This window comes from Dermacentor andersoni, chromosome 6 (assembly GCF_023375885.2).
Source record: "Dermacentor andersoni chromosome 6, qqDerAnde1_hic_scaffold, whole genome shotgun sequence".
NCBI lineage: Eukaryota > Metazoa > Arthropoda > Arachnida > Ixodida > Ixodidae > Dermacentor > Dermacentor andersoni.
This window is the reverse complement of record NC_092819.1, coordinates 19,696,453-19,715,542: the sequence shown is the minus strand read 5'-3', so window position 1 is coordinate 19,715,542 and position 19,090 is coordinate 19,696,453. Positions and strand designations below refer to the sequence as shown.

At 44.6% G+C, this 19,090-nt stretch overlaps 1 protein-coding gene across 4 annotated transcripts in view; it reads right to left on the bottom strand.

Annotated features, from left to right (window-relative positions):
- LOC126521324 (uncharacterized) overlaps nucleotides 1–12,388 on the bottom strand; it is a 41,343-nt gene extending 28,955 nt beyond the window's left edge. Inside the window, exons 1-6 of one of the 4 annotated variants that reach the window (XM_050169995.3) lie at nucleotides 12,149–12,388; nucleotides 11,437–11,580; nucleotides 10,053–10,244; nucleotides 4,260–4,567; nucleotides 3,025–3,169; nucleotides 2,501–2,727 (exon numbers count right to left, since the gene is read on the bottom strand). In XM_050169995.3, the coding sequence (XP_050025952.1) occupies nucleotides 2,501–2,727; nucleotides 3,025–3,169; nucleotides 4,260–4,567; nucleotides 10,053–10,244; nucleotides 11,437–11,515 (951 nt within the window). In that variant the 5' untranslated portion in view covers nucleotides 11,516–11,580; nucleotides 12,149–12,388. The remainder of the gene's footprint in view (nucleotides 1–2,500; nucleotides 2,728–3,024; nucleotides 3,170–4,259; nucleotides 4,568–10,052; nucleotides 10,245–11,436; nucleotides 11,581–12,148) is intronic. The other 3 variants (XM_050169993.3, XM_055065910.2, XM_050169997.3) reach the window with 3 other exon arrangements.
- Nucleotides 12,389–19,090: the final 6,702 nt, after the last annotated feature.

Here is a 19,090-nt window from a genome sequence, read left to right as displayed (position 1 = left end):
GCTGCTGTGAACGAGTGCCGAACGATTAGTGGGCCTGGAGCACTCATGACGACTGGGGAAGCATAGAAGTAGCACGTAGCCGGCAGTCAAGTGGAACGCGTCAAACCAATACCATGCCAATACTAATGCCTTAAAGAGAAACCAGCGAGCGGTGTCTGCTCTTCCATGAACTACCGATACTCCCCGCAAGCGCCGCCGTTCTGAGGGTGCAGCCGCAAATGGGAACAGCGGCGCTTCCATCAACTATCGACACCCCCCCATGAGTGTTGCATGCACTGTAAAACTCTCAAAAATGTTGAAAAACCCTTCCGAAAAGCGAACAAACACGCGGGATAGCGAAAAGATACGGGTAGGGCCATAGAGCAAACATAAAATTATAACTACGTTGTAGCTCCCGTTGGTATCGCTTTTTTTTGGCGGGGCCATGTTTCGGTTTTGATTGTAAGTCGACCCCCCAACTTCAGACTTTCAAATTTAAAAAAAGGGGTCGACTTACAATCGTGTAAATACGGTACTCGTTCACAGCAGTGTTGAAGAGGGCTGCCATCCTCTACACTGAAGAAACAAATAACTGCGCAGCGGGCCGCAAGTTTGATGTTTCTTAATGGGTGGTGCGAGAGTGGCGACGGCAGCGAAGAGGTTTCCGTGGGCCATTGGGACGCTTTCCGGAGCTGAAGGCCAAGCCTGCGGAGTACGTCGCCAAAATGCATGATCGGTCCTTGCCAGTGACGTGCGACATGGTCATGAGACAAGCCTGGATCTTCGCCTTTTAAGGACTTGCTCCACCGTGAGTACGAGTGGCTGGCGGCAGAAGACCGCAAACTTACGTCAACCGGACATGTCAAAAGAGCCTCCCTGGTGGCTCTGTGTAAGTGGATGCTTTAGGCATGGACTTATGTATGCATGCAAATGCACTTATGTATGCAAATGTGGAATTTCGCTGGACGACGACGTGCTGTGGGACCGTAGCAGCAATGACCATGGCAGCTACTAATAAATTTTCGTTATGGAATGCGCCCGCGGATAAGCTCTTCTTTCTTTTCCCCCTGCCACATGCGATATGGGGGGTCGACTTACACTCGAGTCGACTTGCAATCATGTAAATACGGTAGGCTATGTCACTTTGGTAGGCATACTTTACAGGCTATATGTACAGCTATCAATTGCACTCTCTGAAGAGTTCTGTGCACGCAAAGAAACTACACTAATTGTATGCTCCTAAAGCATCATTTGTGCTTTTAATAAACAATGCTTCATAACGTGACTGGAATTACAGATACAGTGGAACCCCATTCATACGTTTTTCACCGGACCGGGGGAAAAAAACGTAACAGCCGGGAAAACGCAACAGTGAGGAAAGCTCCGAAAATGAATGAAAAAAGTGCAGCTTCAACTATAGACAATTTATTTCCACAGAGTGCGCTTAGGACTTAAAAAAGTCTAGAATGGTGGCTTGCCGTTTCTTTCGCTCGCTATAAATCGCCACACGTTTCTCAATACCCTGGAAGGCCGCATTGCTGTCAGCGTCGCTGTGAGGTGCGACGTACCTGCGGAGGAGGTCGAGAGCCACGACGGCTTCTCCAAAGCTAGGATTTGGCAACTCCCCGGCATCATGCGGCTCGTGCTCCTTGTCGTCACCGCGCCACGGCAATGGCAACGGACGAACGAATATCCGCGGGAAATTTTGCCCTCTTTGGCGTAATCATGCTAACGTGCTAACGATTGTTTAGTATTGCTGCGGAGCGCGCGCGTCCGAGCAGCCCGGTCGCGCGCAGCGCGGCGTGGGAGAAACGTAAACAAGAGAGGAGAGCAGGCCCGATAGGCGGAGCAACGCCACGAGCAACGCCAACTTCCGGTTTCACTTTAGCTTCACAAAGAGTGACGTCAGGGCCTCTCCCGAGTTTCCTTCCTCCGTGAGTCGACCCGTCCAACAACCAAGCGGTGATCGTAATCACAGTGATGATAGTAAGATCATTTTTCACGAATGGCCACTTAGTGGCGGCCTCATGCGGCCTCTCGAACTGGCGTGCGGCTTCTTGCAGCCAGTTCCATAGCCAAGCCCGGCCAAGCCCAGCCAAAACTCGTCAAAAGCCAAAATGGCGGTTGGAGCGCGTTGTCTACTTTAGCCCAGGCGGGTTCGGGGTGCTAAGTTGCGACGTATCATGCGGGAACGTTTTCACAGCTACAACGTAACAGCGGGGTTCCTTATACATTGGATCCTTTGGAAGCTATGCCGGGACCGGATGAAAACGACGTAGCAGCCGGGAAAACGCAGCAGTGAGGAACGTAACAGCGGGGTTCTACTGTACTTGCTAACTTTAAGGCTACTAGGATGTGAACACTGTCTATATTAATTGTGGTAACAGCTGTTCATTATTTGAAAACTATTCGTTTCATATTTGATTCAGTCTTAAAAATCCCTATTTGCACACCTTTAAAGCAATATTCAGTGTATAATATCCGTACCACGCACTGGACATGGTGCGCATAGCTCACTTACAAACTTTGACTTCGTGTTTGATGGGTCGTCATCTTCAGTTTGCTTGCTGAGCCTTACACGTCGCTCTGTTTCTTCCTTTTCACGTTCCAGCTTGCGCATCTTTTCCCTCTCCATTTTCTCCAAGCCCTCACGAATCCAGCCAGGCAAGGTTTTGCGCTTTGCGGCATCTAGGACATCAACAGACATGGGAATTTCCATGTTAATCTGCCTGTTCCTGCACTTAAAGCCTGAAATGACACAAGGTAATATTTTAGAACAAGCCATAAGTATATTGCAAAAATGCTTGCCAGCAAAGAACAAGGACACAGACACCAGGAAAGGAGATTGTGCTGTCTGCAGTACGAAATGTACCAGCAGAATGTTGGGTCTCATTTCTTGAGGAGTCTGTAACTCGATTTCAGCTGGGAATCATTTTGCAGTGTGCATCCAGTGACCTCAGGCACTGAACGTTCTCAGGCAAGGTATAAGCAGACGTATCAGAGCTGCTCATAAATGGCTGAAATACAAGAGACTCAAGAGCTCACCTATCTGTGGCACCTCCTCTTCATAAAAGGGAACCTGGATGTCTTCCCTGTCATCGCACCGCTCCTTCCTCAGGAACGGCGGTGCACAAGAGTTCTGGCCCATGCCCCAGTACTGGTGGTAAGGGTCCCCGGTGTTTGGATAGCTCTGCGAGAAAACCACAAAAATGTCGCTGAAGTTTGCAGGCAACACATTTTTGTCTTTTAGCATGAGCTTGTGTCCAAGCTTTGCTCCACTAGTCCTACCCCACACAATTCTTTAAATTTCCTATGTCCTGCACTTTACCAGAAAGCATGCCTGTAAATGGCCCAAACATGTACGAAGTTCTTGGCCTCCCTTAAACTGCCATGTGCCTCTCTCTCAGTGAACACGAAGTATTCATATCTACAATTGCCAACTGATTTTTCAGATATCTTTTCTCCATAAGGGTGGCGGGGGGGAAAGGGGGGAGTAGGTAGGACATATTCCATTACTTCGACTTCTTTGCAGCATCGCCACAAATCCCACAAAGGCACTGTATCAATGTAAATAAATATTTTTACTGCATTTTGTTTTGCTAGACTTCTTACACATTACCTTACACAGTGAGTTGCAAATATCATTGCTGTGGACAGTGTGGTTGCACAACCCTTTGCAGACTACTGCATTGAGACTGCAGTGTCTTTCAGGATAAGTCAAATGTAAAGTGCACAACTACCACAACATCTCAAGCAGTTGTTATTGCACAGAAGCCAAACACTTCACAAATGAGTATCAACAAGTCATGTGATGCTTGGCAAACCAAATTGCAATTTTTACAATGGTCTCATTTGATGGGTATTACGTAAGGGTTATTTCTGACACTCACTTTTTTCAGACTGCTCCCATTGCTTGAACTCTTATCACAGTCCCCTCAAAGACCAAAAAATCAGTTGGCAAACGTGTCAACAGCCAGCAAAAATAGGTTTTTTAATTGATACGAAAAAGTTATTTAAAGTGACAATTTGTGGCACCTGTAGCATAGGCTCATGTTCCAGAGGAAGCAGCATGCCTTCATTTTATATATATATATATATATATATATAAGCCTTTAATGATTCCAGTCCCATCAGCCCCCCACAATGTAGGTGTGTGCTGACCCTTCACAGAGCTACCACTTTCAAACAGCGAATTATGCCTGAAGATCCTCCACAGTGTTACAATATAACCACAGGGTGCCTGCTTCATTTGGCTGGAGCAATGACTGAGCTGCACCTACGTCCATGAGTGGTGGTGGGGGTGCGTACTGGGCGTACTGTTCAGCACCGCCATGGTTGTAATCGTAGCTCTGGGATGCGTGCGGCTGGCTTGAAGAAACATGGCCATAGTCAAAGGTCTCTTTCTCCGATACTCCCATGGGTGGCATGGAAGCGACTGTGGGAGGGCCCATTCCCCCAGCCGGCATTGCCTGGTGTGGACCCACTGATGATTGCCAGGGTTTTCCTTCCCCAGCACCCCAGGACGACGATGCCGGTCCTCCCCAGTAGCCGCCTGTTGGTGGAGGTGGCCCAGATGGTGGCATGCCCCCTGATTACACAAGCAGAGAGCACGGGAAAAACTAGAAGATAAAAGCGCATAATATGGCACAGTTTTCTTTCCTGAGAAGCACAAGCAATATGCATAGACAAGTAAGTTACACTACACAGGTGACTGAAAACAAGACACTTGGAGGATGGAATAAGACACGAAATGAAGTGCAGAACTCAAAATGACAGTCTCCTTGTCTGTGCACTTCTGGAAATCCGGTTCATGTCCCTCTTGTTTCTTGTAGCCTTTCTAGCACAATTTACTTGAATGTGGAAGACGAACTAGCCTCTCTAGAGACCTCATTAACTGTTGCACATATTATTTTATGCCTTGTTCCACCTTCCATTTATATTGTTTTCACTAACCTGCGTAGCACAACTTGCTCGAGTGTGGAAAACCAGCTAGCCAAGCCTTATCAAGTACTGAGCAGAGTGCTGAAAAATATGAATTTTAAGAAGTCCCTGATCATCTACTGACGACAACATATGAAGGGAAATGTTTCAGCTTCACCCAAAGTGCGAAGCAGTGACAGCACAGTAGCACAGTACAATTTACAGATCACTGTGAATCTGAACTCTGTAGTCAGGCTTTGTACGTACATAAAAAAAACCAAAGTTTCTGCCTCTTCTCCGTTTCTCTAAACAGTGCCAAACTCCTTTACATTCAGCTTTTCTGGCATCTCTGTGCTGCCAGTAAGGCTTAACGGGGTACAAAAGTTTCAGAGACCAAAAAAGCGTGGAAAAATAATTTTTTTTAAATTGATATATTACAGTGAAGCTGTATACCACTACCTCCCAACAGCACATCTATGTCTGTGGACAGAAAAGTGCCAGAAAGAACTATCATCATCAGCAATGGCTCACCCCGCTACCCCCTAATGGCATAATAGTGTCTGCAGATAGAAAAGTGCGAGCAAAAAAACTTTAATCAATGGCTCATATCCCCAAGCAAGCAATAAATGCATGATAGAGAACAACATGTCGAAAACTGTTATCCTCAATGGCTCATACTTGTGGAAGCAATGGTTCATACCACCATAAGCAAGCAAAAAATGCAATAGCTCATGGCCCCATATATCACAGTAATCAGTATATCACAGTAATATGAAGATGAGCAAAACGTGAACGAGGTGAATGCAGGAGCCAACGTTTCGATAAGTGGACTTGTCTTCTTCAAAGCAACATATGCTTTCCTGGCCACAGTATTTATAGGTGGGGTTCTTCTAAAGGGGAGAGGGTGGGAGGCGGGGAGGACGCAGAAACGAAGGAAAAAATGTTAGCGTGTCGAATTGAGAGTGAAGGAACGCTGTGTCCAAGGTCAAAGCCAGGGCACCTGCGCGTTAGCCGGCGTGTCAAGGGCATATGTCGCTTGAAGAAGCATATGTCGCCTTGAAGAAGACAAGTCCACTTGTCGAAACGTTGGCTCCTGCATTCACCTTGTTCCCGTTTTGCTCATTGTCTTGAATTTCCACCTCCCGCATTCCCCGTCTTTTCTCAGTAATATGAAGAACGTTTGCCACAGTTTACTGTTTGTCTTGTAGCCATATTGTAGGTGGTGGTCCCCTCACAGCTTCGCTGTCCAACCTGGCCCTCAGGAACTTATGCATGATCTTGGAAATTTTCATGCGTCTTGGATCAATATTTTAATCGGAAGTGTTTCATGTGATGTTGGCAAGCTGAATTTTTTCTGATGAACACGCAAATAACGGCCTTTTCTTGCAATGTGCGATGCTACTCCATGCGCCAAATCACTATAAAGAAAACGCCTGCAAAAGAGTTGTCCCGACAAGCAATTTCATTCGTCCTTTAAGACACGTGACGGTAAGCATGCCGTGCCATTTGCAGATTTTCATCATCGTCTGTTCGAACTGCTCAGGCGTGCGAAGCTTGCCACACAACGATGTCAAATTCAGTTTGCTACAAAGCATATTCGGCGAACAGAAAGGGAAATAAAACGTGTTCAACTTTCGGAAGTGGGCAGTAGCTTTGGAAGACGTCGACGATAGTTTGCTACCAGTGCCAAACGCAGCCAAAGCCCTCCCCAGTGACTGCAGAAATAGGCTTAGGAGTTATTAAGGTTACTTGAGACCAGTGCCCCCCCTTAACTACTTTCATCTCGCTACTCTTTTACAACTGTCTTTTGTGTCTTGGTACACAACACACAAAGAGCCTCCTGAGCCATTAAAGCTCTCAACAGATGCATCATCAATGTCATGGTGATACAGTTAACTGTGACATCAATTTTTGAGAGGGAAAGGTCCTAGGCATGAAGTCGGTCAAGATGCCTTCTCTTTTCGAAACTTTATACAGTTAAACCTCAACGTAACTAACTGCAATACACTTGAACCTTGTTATAGTGAAAGGGGATGTAACAAAACAATGGATATAACCAAGTAAATGCAATCCCCCTTGAAATCCCCATAGAGATCCACTGATTTTAAACCTCCCTTTAAAGAACTAAAATTGTTCTGCCAATGGATACAATGATCTAGATTTGTCTCCGAAAGCAAAGATACCAATCGTTGTGCACTGAGTGTATCGCTTTCCACCAGGTTCCACACTCATTCAGCATGGCAGATTGAAATTCCCGCAACGAATACACCATTGAGCAGCACTGGTCTTTCTCACCACCACGTGTAGCTGCACGCACGGTGCCATGCACAAGCAGCACTTCTTTCTCATCTTATTGCACCTTTCTCTCGGTGCGGCACATAGCTGGTGAAGCTAGGCTCAGCCTCCGAGATCGCTATCTCGGAGGCCACGCCTAGCTGACCCACATATTGATGATGCTGCTTGCGTGCAGTGAAGTAAAAACTAGTGCTATAGCGTTATATTTTTGCCAGTATAATAATCAGCGCAACAAAATCAGGATAGTGCCTTCATTTCTCTCTCTCACTGCGGCGCACCGTGCTGTGCTGACGCAGCTGCGTGACCTCTGAGATTGCACGAAATCGGCACGAGCCAGCCAAGCCAAGCCAGCACGCTCACACAGCTGAGCCGCGGGGACATGAGAAAGCGGTTGTTCAGGTAGTTTCACTTTCAACGGCCAAATGCATCCACATATACATTTCCGTTTCTGGCACTGTGGCAAGCTGTTGGCCGTATACTTCAATGGGTATCACAACAATATGAGCAAGCCAAGTGGAAAGCAGAAGCGAAAGACCATCACATTGGAACTTAAGAACGCTATTGTAATGGTTGTCACATCAGGTGCTAAACGTCACGTACTGCATCCAATAGAGAGTCTATTGCTGTTGTTTTATTGAATTTTCATTGCATACAAGCTGAAAAGCTATAGTCTTCTTCGCCTGTTTAACGTTGTGCATATCATTGGGCATGTACTGCAGTAAACGGCAATAGTTGGTGTAACGAAGTAATGGATATAACAAAGTAATTTCGGCTTCCCCTTCAACTTCATCATAACCAGGTTGAAGTGTATAGCAAAATTCTCAATATAATGAAGTATTTAACGTTTTATAACTTCTTGTCCATAGAACGCCACATATTTTAAATCCCGATTTGAACGCCATGTATTTTCATACATCTTTAGGGCAACTGCTAGGTCACAAACCCCAGTGCCCTCTTTCAATGGTGTGACTCTAATGCCACATGATGCCAAACCCTTTCTATGTCTATGGCCACATAGCCAGGCATTAGATCCTTATAGCACATGCAATTTGCCAATATCCTGCTGGCACAAATGGCAGGAAAACCATACTGTAATGTGCCAGACATAATATATGACAAGATAATAGCTTCTTACTCCAAAAATAGTCAATGTTGTGGCTAAGCTGTGTGTGACTAGTTGGCTTTTGCCTATAGTAAGGTTCTCATGTTCAAGTGCTTTTTCTTATGCTTATTTGTGGCACACAGGTCCTTCAGGATGGCCAAATGTTTTTGTCACATTATATTACGAGCTCACAAATTTATTCAACATTAGAATAGTACAATGCTGCCAGATTTACATCTTTCCCACTTTACTCTGTTACAAAATTTGTACTGTTTGATAATAGGTATTAATGATGTTCCTCTCATGATGTCTTTCATCGAAGTAACTACATGAAATAAAAATATGTCTTGGCTTTCCCCTCTCACTTTATGTTTGAGGCTCGCTACAGCATTGTGATGTGTCAATTGCGCGAGTGCCGTGATTAAAGTGGGTCAGCCATGCAAAGGTGACGATGAGACGCTGCAGTGATGGCAGAGCGTGCCGAAGAAATAATTTGAACAGCAGCAACAACAAGCGAGCAGAAAGAAAGGAAGAAGAGGTTGGGGAGATGTGGAACAACAAGCCTGTGTGGAGGAAGGAGTTCACCAGTGCTCCAGGCGCGGGAGTGATGTCATCGGACGTCAGGCCCGTGCTTTGTGCTTTCTACTGGACTAGGGCGACCTTCCAGGGGGGTGTCACCGCGGTCTCATGAACCACGTTCTCGTGAATCGCATTTTCGTGATCGCACGCAGGAAGATGCCAAGCTACGTCGGGAAAATGAAGTTCACGCACCAGGATCTCTACTGTGCCAAGGCCACCTACCCTTGTTCTTGCGTCGCAATCGGACTTACTCCTACATTACTGGATCCTGGGTGTTCGCCTGAGGGTGACCAGGATTTTTCTTGAACAGTGCCTGTCTTCAGCACCGCTTATATGCTGCGAGGACTGCCTCCATCGCCACCTCGAGTTCATCTCGCAACTCCACTGCAGACCATGAAACTGTAGGCCCTTTCTGACTTTGACACTTTCTTTGGAGACTTAATTCTTTTTTTGTGTGTGTGTTTGATTAGATTGTAGAGTCTCTGTTCCTCTTTGTGCTGGATGTTCTTTAATGAATGGCTTGCAATGTGATAACGAACGACTTCGTCACTTCATGCGCTGAGGCAATGCCTCAGCTAGGATTAATTAATTGAAAGAACCTCATCACAGGCATACATCATCTGTGACAGGCCAAGCATTGACACCTGGCTGGCACAACCCTAAAGCATCCTCTTAACTGTGCCATCTGCTGCAGTGGCTGATAAGCTACGCCGTTCTGGTGCTGAGCATGCAGTAGCACATTCAATACCTGGCCAATGCATTTTATTGCGAGTTAAATAAATCCAGGTGACCAATATTATTGTTCACATCGTACAGCCTCCAGTGACTGCTTCCTAAGAGTGACCAAAACTTTTCTTATGTTCTTACTTTGCAATAGGCGATTGAAAGTCATGGTGACGTCATGGCTACCATTTTTTTATGTATCACTTATAGTATGTGTATCGCTTTGGGACATCAAGACTTCTTGAGTGAATTGGTACAATTTGTTTCAAATGGCACTAAGCTGAAGTTGACATATACAAGAGAGAGACAGCAAGAGAAAGACATACACTGGCGCTTATCTGTTTAGTCGTCTCTTGTGTATGTCGCGTTCACACCAATGCACAGCAATGCTAACCATGCAGGTTGTAACCAAGTGTTGCACTTGGTTTCAGAGAAAGGCATGTGTAAAACATACCAATTGGTGGTCGCATAGGTTTGTGAGCTACGGATGGTGGCATCCCAAGAGGTGCCTGAGGAGGTGGCAAGGGTGGTGCAGGCACTCTGGGGGCCATAGGTGGGGCCATATGTGGTGCTGGCATAGGTGGTTCTGGCCTGGAGGGTGCCTGCTGCATTTGGATCCATTGCTTGGCAAGTTGGGCCCAGTCCACTGAGAAAGCAAGGAGCGAGACTTTTCTTAGGGCAGATATTGGGGGAGGAGGAAAGTGAGCCCCACAAGATCCCTACAACTGAGTTAATTCAAGAAACTATTCATACTAAGCAACTACAGATGAACAACAGAAATTATATGAAAGGATGAGATGGAGAATACTGACATGTGAAAAAAAGGTGCATTTCAAAAGCAAATAAATTTTGAGAGTTATTTATTGCAAACAACACTTATTTGCTTAACTCGAGGTAAAGCATGTCTTCGTTCCCCTCTGTTGTCCTACGTGTTCTCTTGAACTTGAACTCAAGTTATGCAGTACCAGCTAGCCCACCAGTCTGTTCTTTTGAGCTTATTCGCTATTGGAGATCACGATGTGCTTAGATTTGATCCTAGGCCAACAACAAATATTTCTTGTCCACTCAAGAAACATTCGCAGCTACTTTCACAGTTTTACAATACACAATACCAGCCTTTCTGGGCTCCAGAGCACCAATTTCATTATGCTGAAAACAAGCGACTGCCCTTAAATTGTGCAATAGAAGTTGTCAATGAAACAAATGCTATCAGTGGTCATAACATTTCAGACACAAGCTTGCTGTACTTTAACAAGCCCTCAGCCTCATGAAAACAAAAGCAGCATTGCTGCAGTGCTTTATTGGTGCTTATCACCAGCACATCATCGTGGAATGTGAAGGAAACACAAACCAGCTTTGCTTTACTTGTTTAATTTACACTTCCTTTTCTTCTTCAAATGAGCCAACCTCAAGCACAATATTTAAATGCGCCTGGTTGGCGCAGCTTGCGTCAAACGCAAACTCCGTGCGAGCGGTTTTGTGCGCGACAGCGACAAGCGATGGCTTCGAGCTATGAAACAGGCCGACGCGCGAACAGATCACTCATTCTCGTCGCTCGATCGCTCGGTTTTGGAAATCTAGAATTCGTCACTCGTCGCCCAGAAGTGCTGTGAGCGACTAGCCAACTCCATCGCGTCGCATGTCCCCGTCGCGCGCATGATCGCTTGCAAGGGGTATACTTCAGACAAATGGTTAAATGTCAGAGCCTATTATGATAGCGTAACTAACGATAACCAATTGCTAACTACGCTGGCTGCGAAACATGAAGACTACAACAATGCTCTACGTTTACACATTATGTTAAGAAATGAAAATAGCACACATGTAATGTTCCTTACCTTGTTCATGAGGCACGTTTTGATACATGGAGGCATGAATCGGCCATTGATTCCACGGTCCAGAGGGTCCGGACCACATGATTTCTATTTACCGCAATTTTTTACACTGAAGAAAAAACAGGCAACTTGCAGTCTCTTTCATGGCTGCTAAGAAAGAAGCGAATCAAGGCATGCATCACAAACAGCGTGCGAACGGTCATGCGGCGTCGTTAACAATGCGCGCACAATACCTATAACAGAGCTTTCAGACGTGAGTTCAGCATTCTGATATGACCTCCTTGCAGATAATCCAAGATAGGCAGATTAGCGAATGTACTTTCTACGACAGACGCCTGTTCCTAGGTAGATTCTAATGAATTATGTAGCGATCAGAGTACAAAGTGCGTTTTACTCCCGCACAAACGCTGCACAAGAAAACCTTATGGGATTTCATTCAGCTTCTAAACATTTAAAAAACTCGCATATTTTAGCTTAAGTAGGTATCACACCCAATACAGTCGAGAGGAGGAATGATAAACACAAATAGAACCTCCTCTCATTAAGGAAGAACGCTTCACATTACGCCAGCGCCGGTAGCGCGCGGAACGAACTCTTTCTGATTTCAAAGTGCCGATGGGATCATTTGCTACAACTGTTCTTTCAATCATGGACTGTCCGTGATCGACAATAGGGCGTTCAGATCGTGGTATACAGCTAAACTAATGAAATTTACCTTGGGTGATTGAATGCGGCAAGAGTTGCGCTGCAGTAGTGCAGGGCTCCGACGCAGCCGGAGCAACGATGTTCCGTGATCTTACTTTCGCAAACGGCCAGGCTAGATGCCAAAATACATCATGGTCCACATACACAGCACCTCTTTCTTCCAGAGATCAAAAATAGTAAATCGTTGCAACCTGAAACGTGCACAGTTTCTCGGGCTAACAAGATTAACAAAATGGCGTAAAAATCGAGAATTGGTAATGATGATAGTGGACTACTGCGGCCCCTGCGGAAAACAAAAGAACTCGTCAGATCTCCTATTACAACTGTCCTGCGCCAACCGATTCCAACTAGCGCCTGCAAATTTCTTAATTTCATCACCCCACTTAGTTTTTGGCCGTCCTCGACTGCGCTTCCCTTCTCTTGACACCCATTCTGTAACCCCACTGGTCCACCGGTTATCTCATAGAGTATGGGCATGGTATGGGCATGGTATGGGTTATCTAACCTACGCATTACATGACGTGCCCAGCTCCATTTCTTTCTCTTAATGTCAATTAGAATATCAGCTATTCCTGTTTGTTCTCTGACTCACACCGCTCTCTTCCTGCCTCTTAACATTGCGCCTATTAAGGCACATTCACACCGAAAGCGGAGCGTCTAAGCGGACAAGCGGATTTTCCAAGCGGCGAGGCGGCGAGCGCCCGCGCCTGTTCAGACCAGCCGCGTTGTCTGGCTGTTCGCGCCGCCAAGAAGGCGGGGCATCTCGCAATATGTTTAGCAATTTCTAGGGTGCCTCGATGCGCGCGCTGAATCTGAATCAAATACTGAATCAAATGCCTTTTCGTAATCTATGAAAGCCATATAGAGAGGCTGATTGTACTCTGTGGATTTCTCGATTACCTTGTTGATGACATGTATGCACATGGATGCCATTGTAGAATATACCGTCCTGAAAACTGCCTGTTCCCTTGGTTGACTAAAGTCCAGTGTTGCCCTTATTCCATTGGCGGTTATCTTGGTAAATATTTTATATGGTACTGAAATGTACTGCTAAAGGGCCTATAATGTTTCAAATCTTTAACGTCTCCCGTTTTCGTGCATAAGTATAATTTTGGCATTCTTCCAGTTCTCTGGGACCATTGAAGTCGATAGACAGCTCGTATTAAGGGCTGCTAGTTTTTCAAGCATTATGTCTCCTCCATATTTGATTAAATCGACTGATAGTCCATCTTCTCCTGCCGCTTTTCCCCGTTTCATGTTTTGCAAGGCCCTTCTAATTTCATCGCTAGTTATAGAAGGAGCCTCTGTAACCTGTTCGTTACTACTTCGAATGGAGGTATTGTGGCTGCTTTCTTCTGCTGCTTTTACTATATATTCGAGATTGCTGATGATATTACCTTGCTAATCTTTCAGTGCATACATCTTGGTTTGTCCGATGCCAAGTTGCAATTCCTTCTCACTGACTTCAGGCTGCATTCATTTTTTACTGCTTCTTCATGCAGTCTTTCTCACATTACAATTTCGAATATCCCCTATTTTCTCCTTGTTAATTAGTTTTGACCATTCTGTAAATTCTATCTGATCTCTTGAGTTGGACACTTTCATTCTTTGTCGTTTCTTTATTAGGTCCTTTGTTACTATTTGGGAGAGCCTTGTTGCCTTGGTGCCTTACCTCCCGCTTCAATTGCTGCTTCTGAAGCCAGCCTAGTTACGCTTTCGTTCACTGCTTCTATGTCATCTTCATCTCTTTGTTCTAAGGTTGCATATTTGTTCGCAAGTGCCAACCTGAATTGGTCTGCTTTTACCCTTCCGTACTGCATTTAGGTTGGCCTAGTTTCTTCTTCACCAACTTTATTTACTCTCTTTTCAAATTGAGGTGAATCCTATAGCCCTCACTAACCTATGATCACTGCAATTTACACTACCTAACACTTCTACATCCTGCACTATGCTGGGATCGGCAGAAAGTATGAAATCAATTTCATTTCTTGTTTCACATTTAGGGCTTTTTCAGGTCCACTTTTTGCTCCAACACTTCCTGAAGAAGGTGTTCATTATTTGCAGCTTATTCTTTTCTGCTAATTCTATGAACATATCCCCTCGAGTGTTCCTAGAATCCACACTGTAGTTGCCAATTGCTTATTCACCAGCCTGCTTTTTCCTCACTTTTGCATTGAAGTCGCACATGACTACAGTATACTGAGTTTGCACTTTCCGCATCGCTAATTCAACATCTTCATAAAACTGTTCTATTGCTTCATCATCGTGAATGGAGGTTGGAGCATAGGTTTGTACTACCTTAATTTATTTTATACCTCCTATTCAGCTTTATTACGACTGCTGCTACCCTCTCACTAATGCTGTAGAGTTCGCCAATGTTGCCAACTATCTCCTTATGGATTAAGAATCCTACTATGAACTGTTTCTTATCTGGTAGTCCTCTATAGCAAAGGACGTGGCCATTTCTCAGCACTGCATAAGCCTCGCCAGTTCCAATTCTAACCTCACTACAGAAAATAAATGCAAAGGAAGACACACACTAACAGCCGAGAAAGACACAGAACGGGCACTAATCCTACGTCTTGGACAGGCGCTAATCCTGCATCTAGCGTCTGTCCTGTGTCTTTCTCAGCTGTTCGTGTGTGTCTTCCTGTGCACTTATTTCCCATCGATCTGCAATGCACAATCTAGCCCATCTGCAGGTGTTGTTAAACTATCTTTCAAACAATGAGGTCTCTTTTATATGTGCACCTTCATTAGCGCCTGTCCTGTGCTTTTCTCAGCTGTTCGTGTATGTCTTCCTGTGCGCTTTATTTCCATCGATCTGCAATGCACCATCTAGCCTGTCTGCAGGTGTTGGTAATCTAACCTCACTAAGGCCAATGATACGCCCAAACAATGCCTGATAGTTTCTCAAAGAGTCCTGCTAGGCTAGCTTCACTTGAGAGGGTTCGGGTGTTAAACGTTGCAAGGGTCAGTTTCCATTGCCGGCTTGTCCAGGCCCAGAGATCTTTAGCACCCTCTGCTACGTTACAGGTCTGACCACTGCTTTGGTCAGGTGCTCTGCAGCTGCTGGGGACTGAAGGCCATGAGTTAATTGAATGAGTCATTTGGGAGGGAGTGGCCGAATACTGCACCAGGGAGGCCAATTCCTGTTCTGGTGAGGGAGTGTCTTGTTGAAGCTTAGTGGGTCTTCCTAATTTGGTTGAATTTGGTTCCTATATGGTTGTAATTTGGATTAGTATAGCCCCACTTGCTCTCGGTGTTTGTGTCAGTGTCAGGCACCACTCCAAGCCTGGAGATGTAGTGTACTTTCCTCATTTCAGTTCCGAATGGGGCAGTCGGAATATGATACATATCTGATATGTTTACACGCGGCTGGTTAGGCGTGTGTGAATGCAGTTCCCGTTCCACATGCAAATTTGCTGCTTCCTCGAATAAAGGCATATTTTGTAGCACTGCCATACTGTGTCACACAACACTTTGCCACAAATACAAAGCAGTGAAAAAAAATGTGATCGCGCTTCTTGAATTTCAAGCATCTCGATCCATGCAAGAACAAGGTGCCGTTAAAGTAGTGGCCCATCTAGTAGCTCCCAGGAACTCCTCAATGGGCTAAATGAAGAATGAGCATGGCCCCCATTGCCCATGCTGCCTCGTGATTTGTTCCTTGTGTACCCGATAAGTGGCGACAACACTGATCCAATCATTGGGATTTGCCTTCCTCCATGGGTTTTGTGGACACGAATGGGACAGTTGACATCACTGCTGCAAAGCTGACCAAGCAGCACCTTAAGTATTGGAGAGGAGCAACGCTCAAGTGCTCAAGTGTTTATAGTTGCGTACACCACTGTGGCCCTTTGTTTCCCTCCCCCTTGTACATGTGGGTTGTGTACACCACTGTGGCCTTTCGTTTCCCTGCCCCCTTACTTGTGGGTCATGTATGTTTACTGTACTGTTTATTTAGGGTTTCTCTCTATTTTTTTTTCATGGCTAGGGCGTGCAATTGACATGCCTGCCCGTTGCAAAGAGTGAAGCCGCATTATCATTGTCATCTCTGGATTCGTCTGCCGCGAGAGTTGTGAAAATTTGTCGAGATAAGGATGCATAGGTGCGTGCCTCAGATGTTCATGATTAATCTCGCAACTAAAAACCTAATCATAATGAACAACAAATTAAATCGTGCAAGCGGTGCTTGGAAAACAATGCTTCTTAACACATAACGCATCCAATTTCTTCCTTTGCTGCTGTACTTTTGCTCCAAAGTTTCCACTCGATGCATCCAGACACCTTTAAAATTCACAAATATGAACATTATGAACAAACTGGCTAGTTGGTTGACATTCATCTTAAGAACTTTTTAAAGTGAAACAAAAACACGAAACACAAGAAACAACACAGCAAGGCACTTGTGTGTGGTAAAGAAGGGAGAGATAGAAATCTCTCTTCAGAAACCACCAACATGATCTAGAAAAGGGATATGTTAGCAGATTGAAGAAGATTGCTCATTTCTTTATCTCTCAGTATCTCTCTTATAAATGTATACCTTAATTATTATGTCAGCCTGTATAAGTAGTGCATATATATATATGTATACATATGTATATGTGGTTTCCATAGCTTCAGTTGACATGTTAGGTTTCTTAAGGCTGTTTTACCTGCTGCTACTGGAGCAAAAAAAAAAAAAAACCGTTCTATAATGAACATGATAAGGCAGTTTTAATTAATATAGAGTTCATTATGGCACTCGAACCCACGACCATTGGTGCTAACCAAGGTGAAATTCATTAGCCACAGTTAAGTAAGATAGAGTTAATTAAGGCACTTAAACCCTCTATCTTTAGTGGGAGTCTAACCCACGACCTTTGATGTTAATAGGTGAATTAGGGTTAATTTTGCAAAGCCCTTGCAAAACCGCCACTACATTTGCTTAGTGGGGTATGCAATGCTTTATTAATGGCTTGGATGCTTGTTTTGAGCTTGTTCTTTATAGAAACGTATGCTGTTCTGTGTCGTATGGGTGATTTCAATGAATGTATGCACTGTTCACTTCACTTTGCCGAGCGCTTACATTCTCAAAATATTGATGCTGCAACCGTGTCACCAAGACGGTGAGAAAATGTTGGTGCTGTGAGCAGCATTGCTTAACAAGGAAGTGGTTATGGTATGTACTATGGTGCAGAAGGCTACCATATATCGGCAGTGAGGTGAAAGAAGCCAAAGGATGTTATAGTGAATAGAAGACCTTAAAAAACAAAAAGCTAAAGCTGTAGTTCTCTAGAGTGGAGTGTCCTTGCATGGCTATGAACATTTTGTGCAAGTAATACTATATGAATTGGTCAGAACCTTACAGCAAATAAAAATGTGCCTATTCGCTGGTGCTGCCACTGCTTATTCTTACTTTGGATGAAACTGCAACCTTCTGTAAAAGCTCAGTTTTCAAGGCATTGAAAAGCAAGTTGGTATAATGCAACAATTCATTTCACCTGATTCCATTCCTTTTTTACCATCCGCCACTCACGGCTAGTTGGCCTCAGTGATAACACAGGCGAAGTGCTGCTCGGACCACTGATGAAGTACCAAAAGGAAAAGAATTGGAATGGAATTGTTACTTTGTCCAGGCCCTAGCTGGTTTCATTTAACACCAAGTGAATTTCAACCAGCACTGCTAATTCTTTAAGATGTGCATGTTTAAGTTAGAGATGTACACTAAAGAGGAGCGCTAATTAGTTACACTGAAATGGTAAAAGTAAGTTTTATAATTAACAAAAGTGAATGCTTAAGCCACAAAAGAAAAAAATATCAACAGGGACACTTAAGGCAGCTTAGGCACGGGAATGCGAAAGCAATGTAGCCACTTATGTGAAGTGTTTTTGCTTAGGTATTCATCTGCATGTCGTCGTGCATATTGTAAATTTGCACAGTGTTCCTTTTCAGACATGTTGGCGGTGGTACACCTCATATTATATGTGGACGTACATTTAGATCCTTGGAATATACAGGCACATACCCAGTTTGGGGGATTGGCCAAGAATTGGGTAGGTCAAAGTGAAATGTAGAAGAGTGCAAAATTTTATGCTGGCTAAGTTATAATTGAAAGATAGAGATTGGAGAGCCTACATGATTTTGTAAGTATGAAAATGCTACCATAGCCATACACATAAAACAATTCAAATTTAATTTGGGTGAAAGAAAAGGAGACTTAAAAATTTTATATTCAGAGTTTAAATCTATATTCAGAGTTTAAATCTAATTGATTCTAAAAAAAATATTAGATGGCAGTGCTAACCTTCCCACCGCTGTGCCCAAGTGTAGAGGCACCCAAAGATAGTACATTCTGAAGAGCTCAATCTAATCCAAGCAGGCAGAGTGATATTTCTAGGATTTGTTTTCTTAAGCTAATAAGTCGTCGACAAGAAATAAAGAAATGTTCTATGGTCTCATCTCCCCTACACACGACGAATTGGAGAGGGGGCCAGATCATATATACACTCACGATTTGGCGTCGAGCGCTGTTGTAGTTGTTGTTTCCTGTCAAGTATGTGGCTCCTACCCACTATATGGGGGATTGGCCAAGAAATGATTATGCGAAGCGCAGCAGTGCCATTCGTATTGAAGGATCGTTAGAGCATGATTTATGACGATGGTGACCCGCACATCAAAAGTGTTGCGCAGTGGCACCATTTTGTATTGGAGGATCATTAGCATGAGCGAGTGAGTGAAACAACTTTATTCAGTCCACAATAGATGCGAGTAAAATCAACGTCACATGGCTAGGCCCACTCGGGGACCATCAGGTGAAACCTGACGGCCCTCTCGCGGGCCCTCTGGACTGCCAGGATTCGAGAGGTCTGGTCCTGGGCCTTAATAAGTTTCATCATTTCCTCTTGGGTGAGAGGGGGACCGGCAGAGGCGCAGCTTCACAGGACATGCTCCAAGTCTGCATAACCAC